Source organism: Haemaphysalis longicornis, unplaced genomic scaffold, assembly GCF_048455015.1.
Source record: "Haemaphysalis longicornis isolate Haplotype H1 unplaced genomic scaffold, Haemaphysalis longicornis Haplotype H1 scaffold_3, whole genome shotgun sequence".
Taxonomy (NCBI): domain Eukaryota; kingdom Metazoa; phylum Arthropoda; class Arachnida; order Ixodida; family Ixodidae; genus Haemaphysalis; species Haemaphysalis longicornis.
Window position 1 is genome coordinate 224,395,688 of NW_027526335.1, and position 14,836 is coordinate 224,410,523.

At 47.1% G+C, this 14,836-nt stretch overlaps 1 protein-coding gene across 2 annotated transcripts in view; it reads right to left on the bottom strand.

The window, feature by feature from the left end:
• The window catches only part of LOC144176015 (putative D-lactate dehydrogenase, mitochondrial), a 149,952-nt gene that overhangs the window by 85,577 nt on the left and 49,539 nt on the right, over positions 1-14,836 (bottom strand). For both annotated transcript variants that reach the window (XM_077705118.1, XM_077705119.1), the window contains exon 2: positions 6,043-6,269. In XM_077705118.1, coding sequence (XP_077561244.1) covers positions 6,043-6,261 — 219 coding nt within the window. In that variant the 5' untranslated portion in view covers positions 6,262-6,269. The remainder of the gene's footprint in view (positions 1-6,042; positions 6,270-14,836) is intronic.

The window sequence follows — 14,836 nt, forward strand, 5'->3', positions numbered from 1 at the left end:
ATGTGTCGTCTGTATAATTCAGGGAAATTTTTGTGTCGTGTTGTTTCAAGTGCCTTCCATGTGATTGGTATGCGGACTACGGATAGGTCCCTTCCACACCCGCCACACATGGGTCGCGAAGATCCAGTGAGTAGGTGGGAGTGCGTTACATGTGTGTGGCCTATTCGCAGCCTAGCCAGGGCGACTTCAGTGTATCTGTTGTGTGAGTCAGTTATGTAGCGTCCCAATTATGGTTTTATGACATGTAGTTTGTTGTCTGTTGACTCGAGAGTAGTTCCGATGCGTTACAAAGCTGTCGTCTGATGTGTGCCTTTAGGTCGGTGTAAGGTACTGTTGTTGTCAACTGTTTTCATTAGAGCAGCAGCACCAGCCATTTGATCAGCGGTCTTATTGCCAGGGATCCCACAGTGACCTGGTAGCCAGCATATAGTTACTTCTAAATTTGAAGCATATGCAGTCATTATAACCTTTAAAAGAACATTGATCACATAGTTTTTAGACGACCTTCCTTACGACAGTGCCTGCACAACGTATGGGAGAATCTGTTTTTCTATAGTCATGCTAACGCGTTTTTTTATTCTTTTTTATTTGTCCCGTGGTTGTTATTAAAATTCAATTGTAAGCAGCACCGGTCCTTTTTCCTTCGTCCTTTGTCTTCTTTGCTGCACTTCACGGTATTATAAGGAAGCTGTCAGTTGCATTTTTCCTTTCTTCGTTTATGCGGCGCCCAGTGACCCGTGCATTATAATCCTATAGGGGCATTCGCACTACGGCAGATAGAACACACTAAACTTTTTTACACCCTTTTTGGTCGAAAAAGGTGTACGAATGTTGTCCCCTGACAAATACTTTTAAAAGGTTTTGGCTAAAAAAGGGTGTAAGGATAAAAAAAGGTTGGTCTCGTGAACACCGTAAAAAAGGGTTTGAGGGTGTTCAACACCTGAAAATAAGGGTGTGGGTAGCGGAGCTACGCGTGACGGTGTGGATGGGCCGAGAGCGCAGCATGACATGCATAGCTTGAATGGAAAGCGCTGAAACTTTGACTAGTAAACAAGGACGAGAAAAACTACAACACAGGATGAAGCGCAAACTAACAACTGATTTATTTACGTGGGTGAACTTATATATACACGTGCTTGTGTGGAAAGGAGACACAAAAAACAAAAAGATACAAAAAAGTTTGAACGTATGTGATTACAACTGCACACTGTGTTACGAGGAGCGCGTGCTCAGTTCTTAGCGCGACAAGAAGTCTATTTCTCTTTTTGATAATGTGATAGATGGTGCGCTGACGTAATCCCCTTCTTTACCAGACACCATGCTGTATGTTTCCCATATCTCGCGCTGCATCTTGTTTCTGGACCTCAGGAGCACTGACGTTTTATCGTACTCAGGCGTGCATCCAGACTTTCTACAATGCTGTGCCAAGTTGCTCGGCGAATTTATCAACGAGCACGCGTACTTGTGCTCCCGGAGACGTTCATTGAGACAGCGACCAGTCTGGCCGATGTATGACTTGCCACCAGGAAGCGGAATCTTGTACACAACACCTTGTTCACATTTCACAAACTTCTGCTCGTGCTTAACACCACAGCTCGGTTCGGTAGTGCCGTCATGTCCCTCCCTGTTGACTCTCCTACAAAGGCCCCTTAATTTGTTGGGCGCTGAAAAGACAACGCGCACGTCGTGTGCGCCGGCTACCTTTTTTAGTCTGTGCGATATAGCATGAAGGTATGGTAACACCACTGGCCTTTTTTGCGTTTCTTTTTCTTTGCCGTCTTTTTCCGCTTTTCGCTCCTTCCCCGCCTTCTTCAACACTTTTTCTGCGACTGATGCAATGACTTGGTCCGGGTACCCCGCGCCCTTCAGTCTTTTTTTCTGCAGGGTGATGCTCTCGTGCACGTTGTCACAACTTGACTGCTTGATGGCCTGTTCCAGACATGACACCGCAATGCCTCGTTTTATGGTTTTTGAGTGGGCTGACGCATACGGGAGCAGACCTTTTTCTGTACGTGTCTTGTACATCCAGCCCACACTGCTGCCAAACTTGATCGACAAGTCAAGGTACTGCAGGCAGGTCTCCCGGGGCCGCTCAAAGGTGAAATCTAGTCCTTCGTGCGCTTCTTTCAACTTTTCTAGTATATTCAGCGCATTGTCCCGAGTGCAGCGCCCCATCTCAGTACACACAAGGAAGTCGTCCACATACCTGAAGCACTTGATAACCCCCATGTCATGGAAGGCCTCCTGCAAGGCTCGGTCACCATCTGAGAGGAATAGGTCACACAGCACAGGGGCAATGCTGGAACCTATACAAATGCCGTCCCTCTGTGAGAACAGCTCTCCTTGGAACTCTATGATCAGCGAGTGCAGATACATCTTGATGAGCCCTAGAAAATCCGCAGCACTCACACCAGCATTGTTCATGAACTTGACCGCGCCATACCTGTCAATCGCTGATTCCACTGCGTCCAGAAGACCTTGTTGTGGTACACTGTAGAACAGGTCTGGACGCAGTGGAATCAGCGATTGACAGGTATGGCGCGGTCAAGTTCATGAACAATGCTGGTGTGAGTGCTGCGGATTTTCTAGGGCTCATCAAGATGTATCTGCACTCGCTGATCATAGAGTTCCAAGGAGAGCTGTTCTCACAGAGGGACGGCATTTGTATAGGTTCCAGCATTGCCCCTGTGCTGTGTGACCTATTCCTCTCAGATGGTGACCGAGCCTTGCAGGAGGCCTTCCATGACATGGGGGTTATCAAGTGCTTCAGGTATGTGGACGACTTCCTTGTGTGTACTGAGATGGGGCGCTGCACTCGGGACAATGCGCTGAATATACTAGAAAAGTTGAAAGAAGCGCACGAAGGACTAGATTTCGCCTTTGAGCGGCCCCGGGAGACCTGCCTGCAGTACCTTGACTTGTCGATCAAGTTTGGCAGCAGTGTGGGCTGGATGTACAAGACACGTACAGAAAAAGGTCTGCTCCCGTATGCGTCAGCCCACTCAAAAACCATAAAACGAGGCATTGCGGTGTCATGTCTGGAACAGGCCATCAAGCAGTCAAGTTGTGACAACGTGCACGAGAGCATCACCCTGCAGAAAAAAAGACTGAAGGGCGCGGGGTACCCGGACCAAGTCATTGCATCAGTCGCAGAAAAAGTGTTGAAGAAGGCGGGGAAGGAGCGAAAAGCGGAAAAAGACGGCAAAGAAAAAGAAAAGCAAAAAAGGCCAGTGGTGTTACCATACCTTCATGCTATATCGCACAGACTAAAAAAGGTAGCCGGCGCACACGACGTGCGCGTTGTCTTTTCAGCGCCCAACAAATTAAGGGGCCTTTGTAGGAGAGTCAACAGGGAGGGACATGACGGCACTACCGAACCGAGCTGTGGTGTTAAGCACGAGCAGAAGTTTGTGAAATGTGAACAAGGTGTTGTGTACAAGATTCCGCTTCCTGGTGGCAAGTCATACATCGGCCAGATTGGTCGCTGTCTCAATGAACGGCTCCGGGAGCACAAGTACGCGTGCTCGTTGATAAATGCCACGAGCAACTTGGCACAGCATTGTAGAAAGTCTGGATGCACGCCTGAGTACGATAAAACGTCAGTGCTCCTGAGGTCCAGAAACAAGATGCAGCGCGAGATATGGGAAACATACAGCATGGTGTCTGGTAAAGAAGGGGATTACGTCAGCGCACCATCTATCACATTATCAAAAAGAGAAATAGACTTCTTGTCGCGCTAAGAACTGAGCACGCGCTCCTTGTAACACAGTGTGCAGTTGTAATCACATACGTTCAAACTTTTTTGTATCTTTTTGTTTTTTGTGTCTCCTTTCCACACAAGCACGTGTGTATATATATGTTCACCCACGTAAATAAATCAGTTGTTAGTTTGCGCTTCATCCTGTGTTGTAGTTTTTCTCGTCCTTGTTTACTAGTCAAAGTTTCAGCGCTTTCCATTCAAGCTATGCATAACCAACTAGCCCCAACAGATGCCCTGTTAATGACATACAGACACAATCAACACGCACCAGTCACACTTAATCATCAAGTGAATTGATCAAGAAAACCAACGGGCTGCATGGGGACAGCGAGTATACACTTTGTAATACATCTGCTCTTCTTTCTTTTAATGCCCGCAGAGGAAAGCCGTCCGATAGAGTCGGTGGGCTTGTCGAAAAAAAAGATATTTTAGCGCTAATTTCCAAATTTTGCATCTTCATGCGAGCATATGCAAATGAGCACGCAGATTTGCAAGAACGTGTTAATCGCGAGGTAGTTATTACGTCCGATAAGTCACAGAATTTCATTAAATACCAAACAAATATTCTCCGCCATCTAAACACCCTTCAAGAACGGTGTTCCTTAGTTTAACGCCCTTTTTCAATAAAAGGGTGTAGAGCTACAAATTCGGGTGTTTGAAACTAATAAAGGGTGTAATAAAAGGCCGCCAACTGGGCAAAAATGGTATATGACAGCTCCAACTTCGGACGTACGTATTTCATTCCTGTTTACATGGGTGGACAGAACATTTTCTATAAGCGGAGTATGTTTCGTACCTCAGGGTGTTTCACACAATGTAAATTGTCAAAATTTATTACAAGTGAAGCTGTTTAAGCTCGAACTAGGTTCCGTGGCGTTAAAAAAAAGACAGAAAAAGAACTGCGCCCGAGTAAAGGGTGCACCTCCGCAGATAGGGTTTTAAAACCGTGAAGCCGGCTTTGGAGCTTGTTCCAGTGCGATCACCGGAGGCGGAAGTATGCACACCTTTTACGATACCATTTTAAAGGTGCTGGTCTTTTTGAGATTCTAAAACGGAAAGAAATTGGCGCACCTTGAAATGGTGGTGCAAGCCTAGAGAAACAGCATAGGTGGAGGGCGACCTAGCTTGCTTCCCCCTTGGATCCGCTGTCAGTGTTTATGACGCACTGGATCAACGTTGTAAAATCTGGTAATACTTGGCCTCGCCCCTCAGCGCTTATCCTAGCTTGGCAAGAACATCGGAAAGGCTAGCAAACGTAGCAAAACTGAGCAACACCGGAAAAAACTAGGTCGACCCCCAGCTCTGCTGCTCTGGTTTTGCAACTGAACACCTATTTCACACCGTTTTAACACTCTACGGAAAGCCAAGCGTGGTGCAGTCGGTCAACACCCTTTTCGCTGCACAACTATAAACTTTTTAATTTTATATTTGGAAATTGGTATTTCACGTTTTTGCTTTTGAACATTTCCTACGAGTAGAGGAAAGTATGAAGATGCCTTGTTTTTTACAGTGCAATTATACATGCATGCATGGCCTTGTTCAGTGAACAGCTGAGCACCCTTTCCACACCTTTTCAACAACCTAAGAAAGGTTGATCAAGGGTGTTGAAGTTGATCAACACCTTTTTTTCACACAAAAAAGATTTCTAGCAAGAAAAAGGGCGCTGAGATTCAAGAAAAAGGGCGTAATGGGCTCCCAACACCCTTTTCTATTTGTTCTACGCCCTTGTTGCCAAAAAGGATGTAAAAAAGTTTAGTGTGAAGTGAAGAATAAAACTTTGGCTTGAAATTTCCTAGATCACGTCCCCAGCGAATGAATTGTACAGTAGTCAAAGTTTGATTACCCATAGGTTATTCGGTAGAATGCAACAGCGAACGACGAATTGTCATCTGACACACCCACTTACCAAGCGGGTTCCATATCACGTGGAATGCCTAGCCTACAAGATTTCAGGGAAGTTCGCACAAGCAAACATACATGGCTTGCCTCCGCTCACTCGAAAACGTCGTTTGTAAACACTTCCCCGTGGCTGGTATCGTGGTGCAGCCACGATTCCATAACTATGCCACCGTTCCCTGACTCGATACGTCGTGCCATTTGTTCGGTCTTATTTTTACGCCTACTGAGTTTATCAAAACGGCATCCGGGTTGTGCTTTGATTGATTGATTGTTTGAAGCTTTATTCATTTTTGCAGGCCAGCGGCACTTCTTTCGTAACGCTCCTCCCGTCTACTCACATATACGCTGCCTACGAAATCCCAGTGGCGCCGGCGGCGGCTCACCTGGCTGGTGTCCTGCGCGAAGACGACCACATCCGGGGCTGCGGCCGCGTGGGGCCCTTCGTCGCGGCTGTGCTGCTCACGGATGGCGTCAGTGGAGCTGACGCCCTTAGGGCCGAAGATGCTCTCCAGCTCCGCGAGCACGTCCTGCGACAGCCACCGCCGACCGGGCCGCGCCCCACGGTGCAGCAGCGCGCCCCACGGCACCCTCGACGCCAGCATGCTGGGAGCTGCACGCGCCAAGAAAACCCCACTCGTCAGCATTCGGCGGTGGCAGTGCATGCGGAATGACGTGTGCCGGTGGCTGGAAACCCTCTTGCACCAGCAGTTCAACAACTCAACTTGACATATTGTCTGCATGTGTGTGCGTCTGAGAAGAACTTGCTGCCCCCCAAGCTGGTGAGTCCTTGACGACGCGGTTTTAGCGCTAAATTAGGCGAACGGCGAACACGCGAACGGCGACGGGACATGCGCTGCTAGCTGTTTGATTACACTCATGTATAATAACGCACGCATTTGAGCAATGGGCAGGCAAGCCGCGCGAGCACACTTTAACAGAACCAAGGGCGGGCGGAATGGAATTTCTGTCAGGGAAATGTCGTTGCGCCCGATGGCGATAAGTCATTTGGTAGCCTTAGTCCGGTCCCCTTTCATGGTTCCGTCGACTCTAGCGCATCACAAAATTTTATCTATACCTACACACTCCAGGGCCTGGCAAGTTTTCTGACAACACATGAAACAGTCTAGGAAACAAGCAATGAACGTTTTTTGCCTGATGCTTTGAAGCCTGGAGATGACAAGACACGCACAAACGCTAATAAGAAAGAGCGTTATGACCATCGATGTATTTGTGCATAAGGTCAGCCAGACGGGCCAGTAAAGAGCAGCACTTCTGCGAAAAATTATGCAACCAACACACATCGCAGTCCGCTCACGTGGCACCGGCCACTTCACAAGTCGCGAGAGAAGAACGGTTGCTGCCGTGGGTATCGCTGAATCAGCAGCGGTACATAAACAATGCTACGCACTCCGCTTGCATAACGGGCCCTATCAAGGATCCAAATGCGAACAAAAGGAGTGTGTTCAGAGGGCTCAGCCATAAATGTTCTTAGATATACTAGAGCCAAAACTGACGCTGGAGTCAATGCAAATCGCTGTAGGCCATGCGTGTCGCCATAGAAACTTATGGGAAGAGTATAAACTGATTTTGTAATTGGCTAGGCTTGTAACGCTTGAGCGAATGCGAAAATATGCAAAAAAAAAAGCTGCTAAAGTGACGATTAAATTGATTTTTACATTGAAAATAGGAACACGCCGTAGCCGTAAAATAAGGTGCATTTCTTCCGTGTCCTGCTTGCTTTTGTAGCTGTACATTGTAGTCTGCGATCGTCTGCGATTTTGACGGGTCAGGACGGCTGTTTCAAAATACTTCATTCGCTTTATAGCTCTTTTAAAAGAATCAATTACCAGTACAGTACGCAAATGTTGTATCCTCACGATAAAACATTTCGTCTGATTTTGATTGAATATAAGGTTTAGCGCGCCGACGCTACACAGGCGATGAAGCGCGCCGTAGTGGAGTGTTCAGGAATAATTTTGACCCCCTGGGGATCTTTAACGTGCGCCGAAATCTCAAACACACGGGCGTTCTCACATTTCGCCTCCATCAAAAAAACGGCCGCTTCGTCCGGCAATCGAACCCGCGTCCTCGTGCTCAACAGCAGAGCACCACTGAGCCACCGCGGCGGGTGCACATTTGCACCGTTCACGTGAACCACACCGAGGCAGTTCGCCTGGGAGTGTCGGCCAGCTATGGGTTGACCGCGGTGCAACTGTTTTGTTGTATGCACACAACAGTTATGGACTATTCTGATGATTTATTCCTATAAAATAATAATAAAGCGATTGAACGCGTCTTCGTGCGGTATTGCATAAGTGAGAAGCATTTTGCAGCCGCTCAATTGGCCCGTCAATATCGCAGACGATAATGTTAACCTACACCTCCAAAAAGGGGAATAAATGCGCCTTGTTTCACTAATACGGCGTGTTCTTATTTGCTGTGTAAAAAACAATTTCATCGTCGATTTTGCTGCACTGTACGTATTGCCACCTTCGCTAAAACGCCACAAGCGAAGCTAATCGCGAAGCAAAGCACTGAACTGTATTCTCCCACGATTCCCATTGTTACATGATGTGGCAGGGCCAGTTTTCCCTCGAGTATTCGCCCCGAGATCGAACACAGTCGTCTCCTGGCGGCGGAGGGACGAACTGCTCCTAGCGCGGATGCCGCTCCCGCGTCGGCTGCTCGTTCACGTCGCGCACGCGTCACAAGACGCGTACTGCACATGATAAAAAAATATGTGCACTTGTCTGGCGGTAAGCAAGGGCATAGTTACCTCTACATGAGGATTTCATCTATGAACGCAATAATCAGCCGCCTTGCGGGATAAAGCGCTAGTTTAGTTTCGTTGCCGTGGTCACCGCATAAGCGTGGACGCGTTAGTAACATCGTTTCGACAGTTTGCACTTTTCTTACCGATGAGTTCAGTCGCCTGCCGTTCTGGGAACGTCAAACAAAGGGTGCCGTGTTGAAGGGGGCGTGGTGGTTATTTAAAAAACAGAGGTTAACTACATGAAACGGGCAAGACACGACAAGACCCGTAATTTTGCCACACACTTGTAAAATTAAACCGTGTCCTTTTAGAAAAAAGAAACAGGCAAGACCAATTATTCTGCACACTACCCGGGCGCTATCGCCCATGAAGTGACGGAGATGTATTTATTCATTTATTTATTTATTAGTTTATTTATTTATTTATTTATTTAATTTATTTATTATATGTGCTTTATTTTGGGAAAGTACATGTAATTCCATTTACATTCCAATCCGGGCAAAAACCACTTAATTCCATTCCCATGCCATTCCCGGGTCCCGAAAATGTGGAATGTTCCGGATTCATTACGACTCCGGACTGGTAACTCCGCAAAACTGGTAGGAAGACGAACGGATTAGACGCCATTCTGGCAGAGCCGCCGTGCCCAGTAGCTGCGGAGCCGGCGGGTAGGCAATTTTAAACTTGGTGGGCGGTGGCGCTGGTATCAAGTGATGCGCCAAGCGGTCTGCGCACGTTGAGGTCCGGTGATGCGGTGGCATTTGGACGCAAGTGGCAGCTGGCGACATCATGGTGCCGTGCGGTCCAGGGTTACCGCAATATCGAAATACCGCTTATAAAGAATATTTCGCCGTCCCACTGACTTCGTTATAACGGGGGATTACAACAGTTCCAATGACGGTCTGCTTCTGCCGCGTTCGAACCAGAGCGTTCTCCAAAATGACGAAACGCAGTCCTCAGGCTGAGAATAACAGATATCGCCACGAACATGCTGCCACGACTTGCCGCAAATCTGTTTCCTTGCTGGCGTTCTCGCATGTCGGGTTTGTTTTCCCTGCTTTTCCTTATTATCTCACCTACTTACATTATGTTGCGTCTGATTGCGTCCGACGACGAGCCGTCCGATAACGGCGTGGGATATCTCTGTCCCAGCACGAGTGCCCGCTCCTTTCCTAACGGCCCGCACTCGAGTGCACGATCAGGGAACAATACATGATTACATTTTTTTCTGTGGAAAGTAATCGCGAACATGAACGATTTACTCCTGCAAGACAAGATAGATTAAGTGGCAATGGTCAGAAGCGTCGCCACCCGCCCCGCGATGTGAGGCTGAAAGAAAAAGATTACCAGAACTGCTGCACAAACACCGAACTCCTTTCCACCACCCTTGCATTTCTTTAGTGTCGGTGAAAAAACGGCTGAACCCAGGTGGCGTCATTTCTTCCTCGTTTTTGTAGCGTGAGCTACAAAAACGAGGAAGAAATGATTGATCAGGAGATTGATTGATGAGAGGAAGAAATGATTGAGGAACGCTACAAAAACGAGGAAGAAATGATTGATCAGGAGATTGATTGATGAGAGGAAGAAATGATTGAGGAAGAAATCAGATTGATTGTGCAAGGAAGCAGTAAAAATATCGCTCAGATGAACTTGACAGGGGCACGGATTAGGCCGCCGTCATCCTTCCGTAAGAACACTAAACGTTATTCGAAATACGCGCGGTGAGTTTCAGGCAGTGACACTTAGGGATCACTTAAGCAGTGCTTTGTCCCAAGCGAACGGCTTCGCACCTTACGGCGCCGAAGTCGAAGGTTCCTTTCCGACTGGGGCACCAAATCAGAGCGACGAGCACGCGTATGAGGCCAGGACGCCTGATAAACAAAAAGTAGGTGTTTGAAACGGGCAGCCCTGTTTACCACAGCGATGCCGGTCATGGGGCCCCATTCGGCGCTTTAAACTAAAGGATGAAGCTATTTGTATTTTCCCCCAAAACAGCTGTCGATTGCCGTTACCCTTCCAAAGCACGCTGAAAACTGGAAGAACAGGCCACATCTCTCCCCCCTATCGTAGCTCACCAGCGACAAAAGGATGCCAACGAATGAGCTATGAATTGACTACGTAAGTGATTGACTCAGATGTGTTAACAGACGGGTTAAGTGGTTGATTTGTCGGTTACTGATTGGTTGACGGACCTTACTGCCTCTCAGCGTCACTGATTGATCGATCGCTTGAATGACTTCCTGGCTGGCAGAGGTTGAATGATTGTTTGATTGACCGCTAACATTTCATTTATTTCGTTAATTTTCACACGTTCTATTCACGCAACACTGCAAACTAGAGTATAAACCGTCCTCCCCTCTCTGTATGCCGACTGTGCATGTTCATAAATTGACTCAGCAGTGCTGACACGTCAGAACAGTGCCAGCAGTGCTAGAAGTTTGAAGGCTTTCTGTCTTTACGCATGTAGTTAGTCATCATAAAAGGTGCAGGGGCAGAACTGTCATTTTCGATGGCAAGGTCATGGGTTGAAATGAGCTAAGAAAAGGCACGCTGAAAAATCGGTGCCAAAATAGATACCGCAAGACATGCTTAGAATTAAAAATAACACGGCAAAATTGTACACGGCTGATTCCAATAAAGAGTGATTAACATTACAATAAGAAGTAATTAGGCCAGAACAACTGAATCGTTTAAAAAATTAAAGCATAGCTATGATTGATAACCGTTGTCGGCTAGGCATACATTAGTTACAGCCTAATTAGTCCAACCTCTTTCCTTAGAAAGCTTTCTTCAGGAGTTATGTTGAATCACAGCCACACCTGGATCAGACTAGCACCGCGGCACTCGGTTCTGCCGCAGTCTTGGTTAACGCGACGCAGCATTTTTAAATGGGCAGACATTTTGAACGCGTTCCAAGATTCTTGACGCAAGATCATGCACAGCAGTTAAGGCCGCAACCCGCAAACGCAAGCTGCCAGCGCAGGCTGCGAGGAGCAGCTTGCGTAATCCGACGCCTGCCGTCTGGCTAGGAAAGTACCCCGTCTGGCCGCGTTCCTGTATGCTCTAGCGTGCTGCAGTCGAGATACTCATCTCCGTTAAGCCTTCCTTTCTTCGGCACAGCTTACGACATTCGCGTGCCGTTCTTTTGTTTCGGCCGCAACGAGTGCAGATCGGTGCGGGATAGAGCGGCGTGCAATGGAGCCGACTCTCGTCAGGGTTTGACGTCAGGAGTTGACGTGTGCACGCTGTGAGGTGTAAAATCTGCGCCGGTCGTGCCACCGGAAAGAAACGTGCGGCGAAACGGTGCGGCACCGCTGCCGCAGAAACGCGCTGCGGCGGTGCTTCTCAGTAGGAGCGCCGGAAAGACAAGAACATGATACAGGCAACTTCACGATTAGTTGATTCACGATTAGTTGATTAGTTGTTTCTCGATTCGCAGTATGGTTTGCGCAAAGGCCTCAGTACAGAATAAGCTCTCATGGCACAGAAAGAGTGCATTTATGAGGAAATCGAACAGGGAAACGCTGTGTTAGGCTTGCTCGTAGATTTTACGAAACCTTTTGACCACATTAACCGCGAATTACTTGTACAAAAACTGGAACGGCGGGATCATTAATACAGTCTCATTTGCAACACCGTAATCGGAGAGCGTGGGTAGTTACAATTCAGATTCCTTGTCAATCATTGCAGGAGTTCCACAGGGAACCATTTCGGGACCTTTCGTCTTCAATATTTACATTAATGATATCGTAAACATTTCCTCTAACGTTAGATTTATAAAATATGCAAATTATACGAATATATTTTCAACGGGAAAATTAGTGAACGAATTACTAACACATGGAGATCTACGGCTGATTAGATTAGGAAAATGGACAAGAGAAAACAGTCTAGAACTAAATGTTGCGAAGACTAAGGCTGTGGTGTTTCATGCTAAAAATAAAGCGGAAATTGTAAATGAAACGATCTTTTAAATTCTACCCCTGTAGAGAAAGTCTTTTCTTAAAATATTAAGAGGGAGAGAGAGAACAAACGTTTATTTAAATCAACAGGGGGGATTGTACTGAAACTTGAAGGAGGCGTCCTCAGACAGGATGCCTCAGACAGGAGCATCGACGGCCCTTCGAGCCAGCCGAAGCTTGCCGTCCAGGCCGGTGCTCGCCAAGGCACCCTCCCAAAGCGCGACAGTAGAAAGTTACCTCAGTGAAACGGGAAGGGCTTCAGTTCATGAACCCGTTTAATAAAGTAGAAAGTTGCAGGTTGGGCGGAATCGGTGGGGATTCCAACTCAGCCGACCATATGGCGTAGCGTTCCGGGTTCTCCGGAAAATCGGCAAAGCGGGGAGTTCTGGCGGTAGAAAAGGTGAAGTCGGATAGGATGTGGGAATGTATTCGTCTGGAGAGCATTAGGAGTACGTAATATTTCAAGAAACACTATCATGGGATCACTGCATACACTTTCTGGCTACAAAGGTCTCTCAGGTAGCCGGCCTTGTGTGCCAAAACAAGCACTTGCTTCCTCGCAATGTTTCGTCAATTTAAAATACCTCATTTTTATAAAGAATCAATTACTGTTATCTAATTTGGGCTCTAACTTCGAAAGAAAACAAACAAACTTCTTATGTTACAAAAATGGCTTGTACGGGCGGTAGAGAACGTGCCAAGTACTCATTATACTCGCTCCTTATTTAAAAAATATACCCTTATGCCAGTAATAAAATGTACGACTTTCTTTTGTCCAAGAAATATAAGCAATACATAAAAACTAAGCCGTTTCTAAAGCCGTTGGCAGATTTAGTACTCAACCAGGCTAAGTATAATACCAGAAAAAATGAAGTGTGGACTGTTCGACACTTTAGAACAACATACGGTCTTCAATCGCAGGGAAATAAACTTCGAAGAGGGCTAAATGAACTTAGGGATAAAGAAACTGACTTAGACAAAGACACCTCTGTTTAACGCAGTTGTTTAACTGCGAAATCATTTTCTCCTGGCGTCATGATCATTAGTTCTGTTACTTGGAATTTTTTAAACAATGTATTTTTGTAGCCTGTTTTTGTTGACGTGTATTTTGGTGACTGCTTTGTGTTTATCTCGCGATATGCTCCTTGGTGTCTTGTTTTTTTTGGTTGTTTGGAAAATGAGTAGGTATTGTAATGTTGCCAAACTGATAAATTAGGCTCTTTTCTTTTTTATGATGGTGTTTTTGTGTTTGCAAGGCAAATGCGCCTTTATTTCGCATAGCGAAATGGATTATTTGTTTCTAGCATTATACGTACCAATTTATTACACCTGTACAGTGTTGATTGCTCATTTTCCTCGCAGACCTGCTCGTATGCTTCACTCGTATGCATTACGCGTATGCTTACTTTTTTTAAGGCAAACGCGCCTACATTTTTGCATTTCTGAAAATGATTTCTTGTTCGAGCATTACACGTTTCGTTTTATCACACATGTACAGTGATGATTCTTCTTGTAGACCTGCTTATTTCACGCGTACGATCCCGAATATTTTTATGAAAGTGTGACGGCTGCTGCCATGTGTTTGGGGAGGGGGGAGGGGGCCTGCGGCTTTTTCAGCTGGGATCACGCCAGCTTTTTCTGCAGGTCTCCTGCATCATGTACCCTTGATGCCAAATAAAGTCATTATAATGTAACTGGAGTTGCATGAGCTGCGGCACGCGAGAAGATAACGTTGACCGCATGCAGGTGCGCTAAGTGCGGACCCACTGCAGAAAAGACCGTGTGCGTACCCCGAAAGGGGCTGAGTTTATGTAATGCGTCTTGACTGTAAGGCACACTTTCCCATATTTGGTGACCCGGAAATCGAACATACATCACCGTCATGGCCGATGTGGATCCCTCGCTGGTCTTAGCCAACGAATGCAGCAACTTCCGTAGCAACTGCAGAATCAGCCACAGGTGATACCGAACCAAAAGCAGCAACTTCAGTGACAGCAGCAGCGCACCGAAAACGATCTGAACTTGCTCGATGATTCCGCACGGCGATTCCATGATGATTCCATGACCCCCACAGGTCCGGGTCAGCATGGTCGCTTACAACGCAGGCGCTGCTACTACTGCGGGAGTCACTAGTGCCTACCACGAACGTCGCTCGCGTCCCCGTGAAGTATTCGGCAAACTCACCCGTCGTCTGGTTCGCCCAAGTCGACGCTGCTCAGTTTTCCCTGCCATGCATCGCCAAGGACCGGAGACGCTACGATTACGTCATCGCGCACCTGGACCCCAACCACGCGATAGAGCGCCGCGATATACTCGCAACTCCTAGGGCTAAAGACCGTTACCTGCATTCGAATACGGAACATATCCGACGGCTTTCACCTTCCGAAGACCAGAAAGTGGGTCACGGCACGAAAAGCCAGGTGACCGCAAGCCATCGCATTT